This window comes from Nomascus leucogenys, chromosome X, assembly GCF_006542625.1.
Source record: "Nomascus leucogenys isolate Asia chromosome X, Asia_NLE_v1, whole genome shotgun sequence".
NCBI lineage: Eukaryota > Metazoa > Chordata > Mammalia > Primates > Hylobatidae > Nomascus > Nomascus leucogenys.
Genome location: NC_044406.1, coordinates 21899218 through 21915690, shown reverse-complemented (window position 1 = coordinate 21915690; position 16473 = coordinate 21899218). Strand labels below are relative to the sequence as shown.

The following is a 16473-nucleotide window of genomic DNA, read 5'->3' as shown; positions in this document are numbered from 1 at the left end:
TTGTGGATTTTGATAACTCCTGTCTTGGCACTGGGGATCAGCAGATCTAATTTCCTGCTTCCATGCCTTGGCATATTCAATCCCATTATTGAGGATAATAAAATCTTTACCCTGTGGTACAATAGTCTTGTTTTTAAAAAGGAATTTAAAATCTCCAGCCAAGCATAATGCTGAATAAAGTGAGTCACTGTTATCTCGTGTGTACAATAGCTAAGTGCACATCTTCCCTCATGCCCAGGCTAGTATTTATATGCTGATTGTGAAGTCCTGGCCTCATATCTGAATGCCCATTTCATAGTAATGATTTAGGCCTATTTCCTCAGAGGAATTTGGCATTTATCTTAATTGACTAGGCATCGTTTCACAGCCACTTTTAGAAGTCATGTCAAGGCTGTCAATTTGTTAACTAGCACCAAGGCCCCTATTAAATTGAAGGCACCTAAACTCCCCAGACATGAGTAAAAAGTAACTCATTGACTGGCATCCTGTTGTTAATTATGCTTAGGTAGTTAACATCTAGCCTGGAGAGGGAACATGATTAAATCTGTTTCTAGTGTATTTTCAAGATGGACCCATTGACCTTTGATTAAGTAACCATTCTCTTGACAATGAGGGTAAAAAGAGAATACTTCTGAGGCACTGTCCCTGAAGAAATAATATTGACCTTTTTTTTGTTTTTTTCTGGGGCCGTGTAGAGCAAGTAAGCTTTGATGGGCAAAGCACACTTCAGGGGATCACTGTAAATGGCAAATAATTTTTAAATGATATTTACTTGCCAGAAACACACAAAAAATTTAAACAGGGTTTTAGTACTGAGTCATTAAATATGGCAAGAAAATAAAGCATATAGCAGAATTAGAATTAGTCATATAATAGAACTTAAATCTGTTTTGCAGTTCTTTTAAAAATCAGCGTGATGTTTTATAATGACATTATCTGACCCTGATTCTTGGAAAATACAATGGGAATCAATTTCATACCTTGCTGTTGAATAATCTTAGAAGCTAATTGAGAAAAGGAATTTGAATTAACAGAGATATTAGGTGACAAGACTGAGGCTCCAGGGCCAAGAATGAAAGTAATCAAAATCAAGGAAAGGTGGAAGTAGGCTGTTAGCTTCTCTCTTGAGTTCTGTTGCTGCATTTTAAATGCCTTGTCCTTCTATAGTTTGATCTTTTATATTGAGTCCTGGCTCTTTTTGCATATGTTCTTGGTTTGGGGGCAGCTCCAAAGAGAATTCTAATTTTATTCTTAGGGGCTTTTGGAAACGATGCCTTTCCTTAGTTCTTCTTGCTACAGGTGTGCACATGCAGCCACTCACAGAAATCAGAAGAGGCCCTGAGAAAGAATTTGTTCTAACTGATCACTCAGCATTTGTTGCTAGTTGTCCCTGGCTTTGCCTCCAAGGGCCCCGACCACCATTCCTGATAGGTCAGATTCCTCTTTCTCAAGCCACACCTCTCTAGCAGATTCCTACACCCGAATCCCCAAACTGGAGTTCTACAGCATCTTACAAGAGCCCTTTGGATTTCTGGGACAATTGCTGATACCATAACTGGGCCTCCTTCCTGAAGCTTTGTCAGTCAAGGGAAGGACAAGTGCTAACATAGCTGTGGTCACCTCTTAAGGATTAACAGCCTGGAGTGCCTGGCTGGCAGTTGTCCTGGCTCACAGCTGGGTATTTTTGCTGAAGAGGTCGGCCTGTTATCCTATAGGAAAGGCCATCGGTGAGGACTCTGTTCTGGCCTGGAGTCAAGGGGAGACACATTCCAAAAGCCCTAGGAACACGAGGACCATCCTGCCCTCCAGAATGCCGGAATTATATCTGAGTTCCCCTTGCAACTTTCAAGGGTATCCTTTTAAATGCAAACTCCTCTGGGACAGTGGTCTACTGAAGCAGCTTCCCTTAGGTCTGGGGCATGGGACGGAGAATGGAAGTGGGAAAGGAATAAAGAGGAAATGGCAGGTAGGAGAATTTCACAGAGACGAATTTCTTCAGTTTTTCCTTCAGTCAGGTCTGACCTTGTCTTTTACTAGCACTCCAGAAACTGGCCACTTGGAGTCAAGGAGAGACAGAGAAGATAGATTTTGGTAGGTTCTGTTCCTCTCCACTTTCTTCTTTCAGTGGATGGCTCCCTTCTTTAGCATCATCATCATTCATTGCTTTTTTTTTTTTTTTTTTTTTTTTTTGAGACGGAGTCTCACTCTGTCTCCCAGGCTGGAGTGCAGTGGCGCAATCTCCGCTCACTGCAGCCTCGGCCTCCCGGGTTCCAGCGATTCCCCTGCCTCAGCCTCCTGGGTAGCTGGGATTAGAGGCACATGCCACCATGCCCGGGTAATTTTTGTAGTTTTAGTAGAGACCGGGTTTCACCATATTGGCCAGGCTGGTCTTGAACTCCTGACTTCAGGTGATCTGCCCGCCTCGGCCTCCCAAAGTGTTGGGATTACAGGCGTGAGCCACCACGCCCAACCCGCTCTCCTAGTTTTGGGGCTGTAGTCCAGCAAGCGGAACTCTGATGCCAAATCTTACAGACGTAGGCAAACAGATACTGCATGTGGACTGAAGATACTTTTCAGAGGTCTGACTATTGTTTTCTACTTTTTAAAAAGGTATTTTAAAAGCAAAAGTACTGCTGTTTGCTTTGCACTCTAGTTTTAAAAACTTCTCTACAAAGTAGGAGTTCTATAAGCTTCTCTGTTAAATCTGACCAGTGGGCCTATGTCATTGGCATAAAGCATCACTTTGGCAAATAACAATTTCCCATCTCCAAAGTCCCAAGTCTGTTCACAAGGACTCCCTGGTGACAGAACTCATGGGGTGGGGGCAGGGCAGAGCTACCTAAATACAGATTTTGATTTTGGTCACTAGGGACCCTGTGGTGGTAATGGGAGTCATGACTAATCATTTGAGGGCCAGGTCACAGCCTGAGACCTTGAGGTAAAAGACTATATCATAGTGAGGATATCAGGAACGTCCACATCCTGACATCCTCACATTCCAAGGATTACCCTGGATGATACAACATCCCAGGGGATTCCTTCTTTTACAGTCACAGTGCAAGACTGAGGAGTTGCCAACGGGAACTGTTAAACACATACTGATTCTATCAGATTTTGAAGATAAAAATGCTTTTAAAGCATTCTCTTGTCCTTTAAAAGCATATTCAAGATGTTTGTTTCTATTTTTGTTACATTGCATGTCTGTATTGTTACATGCATTAAGAACAAATGCATATCAGTATATGAAAACACACACACACACGCACATGAAGAGAGAGAGAGAGAGAGAAGAGAGCGCCAAGTTCTAATTATTCGTGAGTGAATACTCTCAGGCAGCTTGAGGTTTTTGTCAGGCCAATAGGGCTCTTCACTAATGTTGACGCAAAATTTGGGCTGGGAGTGTGATTTTAAAAAGAAAACTGCTTTTATTAATTTTCTTTGCAGTAAACTTTGGGGTTGTCATCTAATAAAATAAAATACTAAAGAATTTGGGCTAATAATTTTTCTTATTCTCAAAAGAATTTTTATATCTGAATGTGTTGTTAACTCTCAGACTTTGGAGCTAATGAAGAGAAAAAGGAGCACAGATGATAAATAACACTAATGGTGGAAAAAAACTCAACTGGCTAATCCTCCCATCACTGAGGGTGACTATCAAGCACCCTCAGAAATTAAATCTCACTGTCACCGAGAACTTTCTGGGGCGTGACCAAAGCCTTCAGGGTTGTTTATAATCCAGTAAGACAGAATCCGCTAACAAATAGTTGAGAGTTAACCTTTCTTTACCCAGTAGATATACTTCTGGAAAGTTGCTCATAAAGTGAATAATATTTTAAATGTATTTAGTAGTTTTGCTATTGGAGACAGTCTGGGTGATTTTTTTTGTTGTCGTTGTTTGGTTTTCAATGAATAATCATAGGCAAATTGATCTACTTTGTATAATACTTCTGGATTTTGTAAGTCAGATTTTTCTTCAGGCCCAGATTTTCCCACCTGTCCCAATATACATAGCCACAACACAGCAGCTGAGAGATGCCGCTGGGTGCTACTCACATTTTAATCCTCTCCACGCTAGCAGGATTCCCTCATCCTGAGTTCCTCAAAGTAAGGAATGGCTAAGAAGGAGGAAATGGGATGGCTTGCTGATTGATGGATGATCTTTCAGTTTCAGTGTGAAAACATTTAATATCATGAGTCAATGAAGCTGTTTATAGCATGCCTGGGCAGTGCCAAATTTCATATATGGAAATAAAATTACTACATTCTTCTCAAAAATTCATAGACTATAATCTATAAGCAAAATCTGCTTAAAGCCTATTTTATTCTTAGAAAAGCTTCACTAAGTAGCTCATGTTTATAAGATGCCTGTTTTTCAATGTCATCCACATAAATTCATGATTTTTGTGTTTTTGAGAAGAAATTTAAAGTTTATATATGTCTGGGTTGAGTAACATCTATTTTCAGGGAGAAGTTTATTAATTGGGTTACATTTACACTTTGCCAGTTATAAACATTTACTTTATAAGCTGAATTGTTTAGTTTATTGCAGCCTGTTTTGTCTCAGAGTTAAGAGTAAGAATAAAGGTCTACTCTGTTTAAGTAAAGACAGATGCTCACATCAGGGGGAACACACACATCTTATTCTTTGTACTAGAGACTTGTCACATTTTGAAAATTCTAATCAGAGCATTGGGTTTTAGTCTCAGAAATGATTTTTCTTCACTAGATAGCTGCAAAAGAGAGCCCTAGAAATGAATTTGCTTATAGCTCTTCCTTGTTTAAAGATAAGGTATTTAGATATTGTGTGTATGTACATTATATAAGACCAGTGTGTATAAATGTGGCCCATAATATATGCTATGGTCATTGCTTAATTTCTTTTCATATAGAATACAGATGTAATATATAAACATATGTATATATGGCCTATCCTATTCAAATACATCTTATATATTTACATACAAAATGTTGGACTCCTATACACCAGATGGTATATACAGAGAAATATATAGCACTTCTATTTAAATATTCAAGCAATATATATTACATAATATATGTTATAAACACATTGTATGCACATAAATACATAACATGAGCTTACTACATAGCATATTGCATATGATATATAATACAGCTAATGTGATATATAATATATATTATGCACATAGGCTATAAAGACACATATACACACAAGAAGAACAGTGGGCTGATGTGAAATTTATTTTGCTGATGAGGCAAAATAATGTTAGTGTTGCTACACCAATCAGTGTAGAGAAGGGGCTATAGAATCCCTCTCTTGGGCTTCGTCTGTCTATATTTTGGTTCTTGAGTAATAAAGTAGCCTTGGTGAAATGCAGGGTTTTCTTGACAATAACTATGAACCTGTTTCGGTTGTGAGCTTCTGTATATCCATCTGGTCAAGACGGCCCAGCTGTGACTTTCTGAGAGTCTATTCCAAATGTAGACACGAGGTATTTCTCCTCAGGGTCTATGTTTAGTTCAGTGTCCTGATGTTGCCTCCTGCTGCCCAACCTTTACAGGGTCTGTCTCTCCCTCATTCCCTGGGCACGACCGGGTAGACAGACCACCCACGGGATATCTGGGAATTCTGGGTCAAAGACAAAGCCCCTTTGTATTCTTCTGACTGAGTTCTGCCTTCCTGGACTTGTGCCCCCAAGTCCTGTTCCTGTCTTACTTTATGGTTAAAAATAGAACAATAAAACTTGTTTTGTTCCATTCCCCTAAACGTATTTATTTCCACCTACTCTCACCCTAATATGATTGGTGGAGCATAAGAATAAAAGGGCAAGAATGAATTACAAGCCTAAATTACATCATCTCCTTGTAAATTAGTCCCATAATGACCATGGGCCATTATAAAAAAAGATATTCGGGAGACAAATTTTGGAAATACTGCAAAGTAAAATATCTCTTTTAAAAAAATAGATGTACACAAAAATGTGGACAACAAAACCCTTATAAATCAGTTTTTTTCTCTAGAACATGCTGAACCTATTACTGATTTATATCTAAGCAAAGTATTTCCACAGCATTCTAATATACTTCTACTCCATCAGGCAAATTGTCATATTGTTGCAAATAATGGATTTCTACAATAATGTATTAGACTGAACCACACAAAATTACCATTTTTGTAGTTCAGAAATGACCAGATAATGGTACCAAGTTTGTAGGCCAAAAATGGTTGGATATTGGCAATTTCATATGGTTTAAATTTTATTATTATCTGACTGATTTTTCCCCCATTTTCTCATGGGTTTCGAAATATATCGGAATACTCATCAGGAAAGCAAAATCTTTCAGGTTTGCTTAAGTTTAGAGCAAAAATAATTAAGAATTTCAATTTTTCAGTTGGAACTAAATTTTTTGCATGAGAATTTTTGCCCTTCCCTTTTTATGAGCTCCATATACTGCATTATATTTCAAGTGGCATCATATGAGAGCAAATTCTTGAAGAATGGAACTCAATCTTCTGGTTTCTGCTACATATGAATAATCTTAAAATGCACAGCTAAAAGAAGCCAAACTTCCTTGCTATTATTCTTTTCCTAGCACTAATTCGCAAATTAGAAATAATCCACTAATTCTTTCTTCCTTTCACGTCCTTGAATCTGAGTGACCTGGTTGGCTAATTCAAAAGGAAGAGAACACCTTGGATCTGACATCTGACCTCAAAATCCCAAACATTTGAAAAAGGGCTTAAAGAGTATTTTTCATCTCATAAATCTCTGGGGCTCTTGTATCTTGATAAATGCAAAGCAACCTTTATAAACTAGATTACATGTAGAAACTAATATCCAAACTCTTTCACTATGACTTCAATTCTCCTTTTTAGCTGTACAGGATGTACATGAAGCAACAAACCTTCCAGATGCAGAAGGGAGAAAACTTTCCTTTGGTTCCCTTCTATATCCTCTAACATTCTATCCCTTTCCTGATTTGTATCTGATCAGCAAAGCTGTGGAAACATTAAGCCTGTAAGGAGAGCTTGCACACAGAAAACCTATGCCAATTTTAAAAATCATACCCAACTGGAGAATAATGGTGTAAATCTTCATCCTTTTAAGGAAATTCCATAACAGATTAAAATAATTAGTATCATATATTCACAAATAGCAATTCAAGTAGCTCACTACTTGATATCAATATATTTGGAAAGGGATGTTATTTTATGCACGATAAGGGTATAGACCAAATAAACTCTTCTCCAAATTAGAGTAACTAAAAAATGTCGATGAACATTTATAATGCTGTAGACCTTTTAGGATTTCAGCTCTGAATAAACTGATATGACTCATCTGGACAGAGGTTTTGGCAGAGGTGGGATTGTCTAGTATGCACAACACTGATTAAAAACATTCTAAATCATGATGTATCTATGCTTACATCATTGCCAAAATGATTCATCTGTGTAGGATATATTCTTATTGCCAGAACTGTCACATATCATCTTGGCTAGAAACACACAGTCACATCCCATTATGGTGAACTCTTAAGAGTTTATCCAAATTCTTTCCTCTTCTGGAATTTTGTCAGGTTAATACTGCTTGACACATGTGATCTTAAAATTTTCCATTCTAAATCTAGTGTCATTTTGGCATTTGGCTGGATTTGGCCTATGTGACCAGAATCACACTGACAATGTTCAGTTTGTTGGATTTTAAATCTATAATGTTTATCACATTATAGACCTATTGACAGTCAAGGAAATGTCTGTGTTTGAGACTTTTTCTAAGATACTTCACCTTTTAAATGAGGCTATATACTTTTTGATTTGATATTGTATTTACATAACATACTAAATCAAGTTTTGCTTAAATCTGCTTAGGTTAAGCATAGCCATTTTAAGTTATAGAGAGGAAAATTTAAACACTGGACAGTTTACTATATTGCGAAAACCCTTAGCACTGCATTTCTTCTTGGTCATTTGAAATATTTACTGGCATTTTAGGAATGGTCATCAAAAACCCCAGAATTAAACGATGGCCTTGAATGCAACATTTATGAAGCTGCTCTTGCTTATATTTCATTTTATAAACTCTTAAAAATGAGGAGTTTATCTGAGAAATACAGGAGGGCGACCATCCTAAATCCAGGCACTGTTAGCTTTATGAGCATATTAAGCACCCATTACATCGTGCAAAGTATTTATTGTAAATGGGCCTTAGCTACTAAAACATGTAGCTTCCTTTCATGTTATGACTAAGTAATTTGAGAACTCTTTGGGCTGAGAATGTACAGAAAGGTTGCACACTGACTGTCAGCAGGGAAAACTGCCATCAAATCAATGCACGTAACATTCCTCACAAATTGCAAACAAGGGCTTATTGGGCACCTGTGGTGCATGGTCTCTTTCACTGCAAATGCTAGATTTTTTCTGAATTGAACTCTGATGTAAAGTTCAGTGATACTCAGTATTTGCGGATCTGTGGCATTACTATTTCTGGATTTGTTTTTTAAAGACACTTCCCTGCTAACAGCATCTTTCCATCCTACCATCTCTGACATCCTTCCCTGCACCAATACTATCTGCCATAGTCTGTTTTGTGTAGACTTTCCCTTACAATATTTAAAACCTCTTTAAGAAGTACAAAAAAGTAAGTTTTAAGAAATTTTAAATATTGCAATTTACTTTATGAAACTAATTTTAAGAAGTTTTGAATATTACAATTTCATTTTTTAGTGAAATGAAGTTTTGAATACTGCTATTTTACTTTACTTAAAATTAATTTTAAGAAACTTTAAATATTATAATTTTATTTTACTTAGTAAATTAACTTTTCAGAAGTTGTAAATATTCTAACATGCTTTGAGCTCACTGGTAACAACCTGGAATGTCACAAAATCAGCACTGATTGTCCTTTTTCTAGCTCCGGCGTCCTTTTGCCTCAGCTTAAGAACCTTATGATCTCCCTTCAGTTCCCCACTCTTTTCTTATTCCTATTTCTCTTCCTCCCACAAAAGCAGCAAGAATATGAAAAGCTAAAAAATGAAACGAAATGAAAACCCTTCCCATAACCCCCAAAACATTCCAGATTGTGACTAATCATGAGCAAAACATTTTAATTTCAACCTTGATACAAGCCTCTGTGGAAGCTACTAATACTCAGTCCTACTCACTCTTCAAGGAACCACCCTGTATTCCACAGTCAACCCACATGGTCTTGGGGTTATTTTAAAGAGGCAAGTTATGCTGCTTTCTTAATAGACTGAATTCAGGAGGAGGTACAGCAGCCTTCTTCTCTGTTGTTTTCAGCAGTGACAAGTACATTATCAAATTATCAGGCTGCTCAGTCTCCTTACAGTGCCCAGCTCTTCACAGAAGCTACTAGTATATGTTTATTGACTAGGTTTCAATTCCCCAGGCCACAGAGAATCGCGGGCAGAATGTAATTCTGTAGCTTTGCAGCCCCACCAGCCTTGCTTATCATGTGCCCGTAACACAGCTGAGATTTCCTGAGGAAATTCTTTTCTACTACTCTAAAACAGGGTATAAGGCACACTAATGACCTCAACAGTGGTTATTTCTTAGTTAACAAAAAGTGCCACTTCATTTGTCATGGTAGTGTCTGATTCCAAATGACATTTTAATTTTGTGAAAGGAATTGATGAGAAGCTGCCATAGAAAAGGGGGAAAGTGAACCTCTTGAATCCTTGGCCCGCAAGAACCCTGCCATCAGGCTTGCTGGGCATGCCGTTTTCAACAACAGATGGACAGGGCAACGGATGTTATGGCCACTATGGCTTTGTTTTGACCATTAATCTCTATCAGGGAGTTCCTGCAGTCCCCTGAGTGGACACACTGGAAGCACGCTGTCACCATCAGCATCGCTTTAAAATATTCTCCTGAGTTCATAGTAAGAACAGGAAAAAAAGTTACTTCCTACTGGTATCTCACATGTCACTTTCAAAGTTCCTATACATTTATCATGTTCTTTTGTGTCATGCTCACATCCACTCTATTCATAAGGTGGGGAAACTGAGAGTAGCAGACACTCTCAGTGCCAACCCAACATGCCCTCCCATTCCCCATTCTTGAGCTTGCTGAAGGCTTGTAACTACAAAGTCACCTGAAGGATTTCTGTGGCTGCAGGAGTGTGCTGGGTCTTCCCTGGGAAGTGCTGGGAGTTAACTGGCCTGGGGAGCAGCCCTCAATGAATCACAAAGGGTCTGTGGGAAAATAGCCCAAATTCCTCACCCCGGGGGAGGACCTCTCTGAGGTGTGTTTTACAAGGTCTCCCAAAGGTCCCCGGTGGGGCTGAACCACAGGTGCCCACAGCAACCGGCAGAATGTAATATACCTTGGGCTCATTAACATACCTTCAACTGCCTGCCTTCCTGTTTCACTTCCTCACTCCCATACTGGGGCTTCCTGGGCTCACCTGCCAAATACACTACTTGTAACTAAATGTTTTTCTCAGGGCCCTGCTTATGGGGAAGCCCAACCTAAGACACCGGACACAAGATTAATACCTGCTAAACACCACATGGCTGCTCAATGGAGAGACAGCGCTAGAACCCAGGACTTTGAACTTCTGCACATTTACCAGATTAGGTTGTTTTTTGCTGATTACCAGCACTTTATAGAGTGGGTCCCAGGACTTTTGGGCAAAATGAAGATACTACAAATGAAACAAAGTTGTTTGAAGGCTACTCCTGGCCTTTCAGGAACCTAGTCAACACCACCAGCAGGAGGAAACAGAAGAAAGAAGAGTAGTAATTACCTAGCATGACGAAAGGGACTCCCAGGAAGGTGGAATTATATTTCCCACCAGTAAGATTGATGATCCCAGCTGCAGTGAGAGTGGCCAGGCTTATGGTCACCAATCCGAGCAGGCCTAGCCAGGGTTTGCTGCGGACGCAGTCCTGCATGGAGCAGCAAAGGATGGCCATGGTAACCACCAGGATCAGGCTGGTGACCAGGTAACGTTCTGATACGCGGCTGGTCTTCTGGAAATCTTCCCTCAGTGAGGAGGACGTGTAAGGGTACATTTTGACTTTGCTGTTGGATTTCTGAAACAGTCTGACGGTGTCGCAGAAGCTGGACTCCCACCTCTCAGCCACCATGTCATTGAGACTGTTGATTGACTGCAGGTAGTAGGTGAGCTGGATGGCCTCTGCAGATTTCACCCGGTCTTTGCTGTGCACAGTGACGCCCCCAAGCTGGTGCCCATTGTACACAGCCCTCCCGTCCTTTAAGTGAGTGATTGGGTATGTGATAGCAAAATTGGTCCGATTGGTGGCCCGAGCGTTCTTTAGCTCTTCCAGGACGTGCACTATGTCATCCACGATGCAAGTCTTATCATTATTCAGGATACATATATGGGCAAACGTGTAATTAAAACCAGGCCTCGGAACCTGGATCTTGGTGACAGCAGCATGCAACTGTGGGGAAAAAAATGACAGCATTTATTAATCAAATATTTCTATTTTTGTTTTTTGGAGAGGGTGGACATTCTGTCTCTAAGCTAAACAGTTCAAATCAAGTGTTATAAACCTAGATCAGAAATAGGTAGTAGGAATGTGAAACACACATTTGACCAGTGGTTCTCGCAATGTGGTCCCTAGAACAACAGCAGCAGCACAACCTGGGAGCTTGTGAGAAATGAAAATTCTTAGGCACCATCCCAGACCTGGTAAATCAGAATTTCTGGGGTGGAGCCCAGGAATCTGGGTTTTCACAAGCCCTCTTAAGAATTCTGATGCAGCTGACGTTTTAGAAATGCTGCATTAAAGAAAGTACCAGTATTCTTTCCACGTGTTCTTTATTTGTGACCCAATTGGTCTATACTGTTGGGAAATCTTATATAGTTCCCCTGTTCAGTTTCCCTCTTGAAAATGTAACATAAAAAGTGAACTAAGGTGCAATTCCAAATGCAGAGATCCTCTGCTGGCTCGTCCTTTGATGCCACTTTGCAGGGCAACTAAATGATCTCTTCATCCAACTAAATAACTTTCTACCATAAAAGACAAGAGGTTTACCTTGAGGGTCCTTGTTTTCTCTGGCTTTCCTTGCCTACATGTATGGGAAGGGAGCTATAACTGTAAGAGCCTGGCTGGGATATATGGGAATCATGCTAAAGGAGAACAATGGGATTTATTCTACACACCTTGCTCCATATTGAATGTGCTGTGCCCAGGTACTGAATGCTTGTCATCAAAATATGTATGAGAATACAAGCACTAATTTAACTGCATCTACTTCATGCCAGGCACAATTCTAGGCTCTTTATACAGATAAACTTATTTAATCCTTGCAGCAAATTACAAAGTAGGTACAAATACTAGCTTCATTTTACAGATGAGGAAATACAGAGAAGCCAAGTCACTTGCCCGACGTCACACACATAGTAAGAGGCAGAGCTGGGCTATACCAGGCAGTCTGGCTCCAGCACCTGTGCTCTTGGCCCCTCGCCATACACCTCTAGGCATCTGAATACCTAAGGTTCTTGTTAGCAACTAATTTCTGAATTTGTGCTTTTACTGCCGCACTCCTAAAAGTCACAAATGCACAATTTCAGATATGTACAAGTATGTGTAATCTACTGTCTAAGATAAGAAAACAAGGTAGTCGAGGGTGTGGTGGGAGTAAGGGACTTAAATGAGCTACTACCACGTGTCAGGGCTTCACACCTTAAAATCTCTTAACAAGTCACTTTACAGATAAGAAAACTGGGGCTCAGGGAGGCCATGTAGGTAGGAGGAATGGCGGGGCTCATCACTGTCTTTTTGAAAATGGCATATCATGTTACTGTTTCAGTGGTAGCTACACAGGTCCTTAGTTTGACTGTTTTGACTCACCAGCAGCTTATCCTCATGGTGGCTTTGCTTTCTCTGTATAAAATGTGGCCCATGTGCAAAATGAGGCCAGTGACAGACATGTAGTTGAGTGTTAAGTAAACTAGTACATCTACGACTGTGCTTAGCACTGAGTGGACTCTCTCAAGCGTATAGACAGCCATTATGACATATCTGATGAATGAAGGACATTTCATCTGTAAAGAAGCTAGAATTTAACATGCACAGAGTTGTTATACTGTAGCTGTGCCACTACAACTCATTACCTTCTCCATGATCCTGATATATTTTCTCTCAAATCTGTTCTAAATAGATTACCTGTTAAGACATTTTGCTGCGCATGTGCCTGGATGAGTGGGATATTATGCTTTTAAAACAGTGTCTGAGGGGCACTAGCTGTCAAAGTGCTTTCATTAGCACAGAGCCCGAGTGGAGAATCCTAATCCTCAGTGGCCCCTTGCCCCACATATCTTCATGGGTACCAACCCACAGGATCAGAAAACATTTCATTGTATTATGTTTGGCTGAAATAATTTGAATTCCTTTATATAAATGTGTAAACACACACACACACACACACACCTAGGAGGCTATTTTCACAGCCTAATCATATGCTAAATGTTTGTTTTGATGCTTTGGGATTAATGGTGAGCAAAATGTCTTCAATGGTTTTAAGCTGTGAAAGTGTGTTTTTATCAATTCTACTCTAAGCATGGCCCAGTGAATTTTGATTAAAAGAACTCCTAGTTACAAAATATTTCAAATTATAATAGGTTGTTTTGGAAGAAAGAAGAACTTAGAAGGATTTAAAGACGAGAGAGTTTTGATAAGCACTGAAGAAAGACTTTGGGAAAAGATTCAGAATAGGCTAGAAAAGGAGTGGTATTGAAAGCATGCCTAAGTGTAATATTTAGTGCATTGTTTGTTCCCATGAGCAGTATAATAAATCTCCCTTAAAGTGATTACTAAATATGTCAAGAGAAAAAGATTGCCAAATAAGATGGTGTTAAGCCACAGGGCTGAACCCAGTTATAGCAAGGGGATATTTTCCATCCATTCTCTATGACGACCATGCCCTGCTGGGTGGGGAGTTGTAAACTATTTAGTGATCTTCCAACTTGGCAGATCTACTGCTATGACCCCTAGGACCATACATCGAAGAAAACAGACACCATGTTAACCCGCGTACTACAAGACCGTAGGAGGGAATCTTGGAAAATGAGAACCTTAATGAAGTTTGAGAGGGAAGGTTTCTTAACTCAGTTCCAGAGCTGCTGTAAGATGCAACTGCCTTGACTTTCCAATAGAGTGGTGGGTAGAACATGTCACTCTTGCTTCTGAGTGGCAGAGTTCTATAGAGTGACATAGCAGACAGAGAGAGGGTGTTGGCTGAGGCCACCCACCTAGGCAGGGGGAATCTGTAGGATTCTACTGTGGAATAAGAGGTGAGAGGATAATAAGAGTTATCATAAGGAGTTGGGACTCCCTTCTATGACTTCTGCAGTGGCTCACTTCTGATCTTTGGTGCTTATGAATACACATAAGCACAGACACAATCCACTCTTGGAAATCCACATAGCCATGGGCGGATATACTGCACATGCTACCTGAACATCCACCTATACCGAGTTTTAGAGTGTCCTGATTTACTTTCCTAAAAGAACCCCACTCAAGGCAGTAGAAACATTACTGGATGTTCTAAACTGTAGTACCAGATATATTCACAGGAGGAAAAGAAAGCCAGGGTTTGAAGCTATGCTTCAGATAAACCACAAAATGGACAACTGCAATCCATATAAGCTTGTTATTGAACTAGGTAAGAGATGCTCTTCTCAGAAAAGAAAAAGAAGGAAAAAATGACACAAACTAATTGTCCTGACCCTTAATGTGGTCTAAATCTGTCATGTGAAATAACACATAATCCATGTTTCTATAACTATGTATAGATTCTAGATTATTCATTCAACACACATTCAGCAGGTAGTCATCAAACCTACTATGATGTCAATAATAGGACAATTTCCCTGAATTTAGCGTGCTTGCACTCGCGCATGGAAAAAATCACATGAGGTGCAGTGTCCAAAACAAAGGGACAATCCTCACAGTAAACAACGCCAAGTGCTTTGTACTAGTAAAGCCCGAACCAGTGTCAGTTTCAATAACAATATTTTTTATTTTTATTGTATTTGCTGCCAAAGAGGCCAAAACTGAATGTCAGATTGAGATTAGTTTTAAGGCTCTGAACACATCACGTAAATTATTACCTTCTTTGCTCTCATCATTCTTCAGGTTAAGAATGATAATGACAATAGTAATTAGTTTTCTAAGTGCTTTCTATACAGTTAAAAAATGTATTTAAAACAGACTCTGTGGCAATGGTGATACTATTATCCTCATTTTATAGCTGGTGCAGCTGAGGCCTAGAGACTTTCAATCACTTACCTAAGATGAGCCAGTAAATAAGGGCAGACCTGATTCTCAAGTCTTGCTCCACAGCAGGACACTTAGCATAGACCAACAAATTCAGCAGTGAGCATGAAGACAACTTGGGGGTGGATAAAGAATTGTCAGCCCACCTGCTTCAAGTGACTGGCAGTGGATATGACTGAGCTATGGGATGGCCACAATTGGAGATCTGGGGTCCAGTAAGAGAGACCAGAAATAATCCAAACAGCTAAACTCATGTTCAGACAGCAGCAACATTACATGGCAGTATTAACAGGTAATGAAGGGGATGGGTTTAGAGTTTAACGATTTTTCTTAATCTCCATCCAGCCTCTGGTGTTGCTAAATAAAACTTTTCAAAGACAGGCTTCCTAAGAAAAACGGTCCTGGCGCACAATGGAATCCAGTAATAAAAAGTTTTGGCTTCCAGTGTGGCTTCCACTACCTACCTTAAGAGTGTCAGAAACTTCAGGAATCCCACTCTGCTTCTTTACGTCTGAAACTTCAGGTCTCATATTTATCAGTAAAAAAGGGTGTTGGTCTAGCTAATATTTAAGGACAGACCCTTCCAGTTTTAACACTACATAATTCTAAGATGAGTGATATGCACAAACTACATAATCAGACACTAGGTGAGAAAAAGTTAACTTAATAAATAAATATCAATTTGAACATTATTACAGCTACTCGAGGTATGCTTTTCTGACACACCGAAGTTCTTTTTCAGGGCAATCCGATCTGATAGATGAAACCCAGAAGGAAAACAGGGTAAAGAATATAGGTTTACTGGAAAAAAAAAAAAAAAAAAAGATTTCCCTCTCTGAGTGATTTCCCATTCTGGGGAGGCGCTGGCTCTTATAATCCCCTTCTGCCAGATCCTGGGAAAAAGCCAGCGTGGGCTGCTTGGTCACGACAGGCCAGAGTCTAATTTCCTCTCTGCCTCTCCTTGGCACACTTAGATCTTCCTCAGAAGACAGCAGGGACACTTTGTAGAGGACAGTACAGAAGGGAGGAAGGATGTATCTGCTCCTGAGTGGTGATTAACACAGGAAAAATACCTGTGGGTTTAGAGGATCTTATACAATACCTTGCAGGGTTTTGGGTATTTGTTTTTTTTGTATTTGTTTCTTGTTGAAAAGGGAAGAGGCAAGGAGGAAGGCCACTCTGCCCATGCAGGGCAATTAACACGCTCTGGGGGCAGCCTCAAAC

General features: G+C 39.7%; 1 protein-coding gene across 2 annotated transcripts in view; it reads right to left on the bottom strand.

Annotated features, from left to right (window-relative positions):
• Window positions 1–16473, bottom strand: part of PTCHD1 (patched domain containing 1) — a 71724-nt gene that overhangs the window by 13317 nt on the left and 41934 nt on the right. For both annotated transcript variants that reach the window (XM_030806990.1, XM_003261147.2), the window contains one exon: window positions 10746–11406. In XM_030806990.1, the coding sequence (XP_030662850.1) occupies window positions 10746–11406 (661 nt within the window). The remainder of the gene's footprint in view (window positions 1–10745; window positions 11407–16473) is intronic.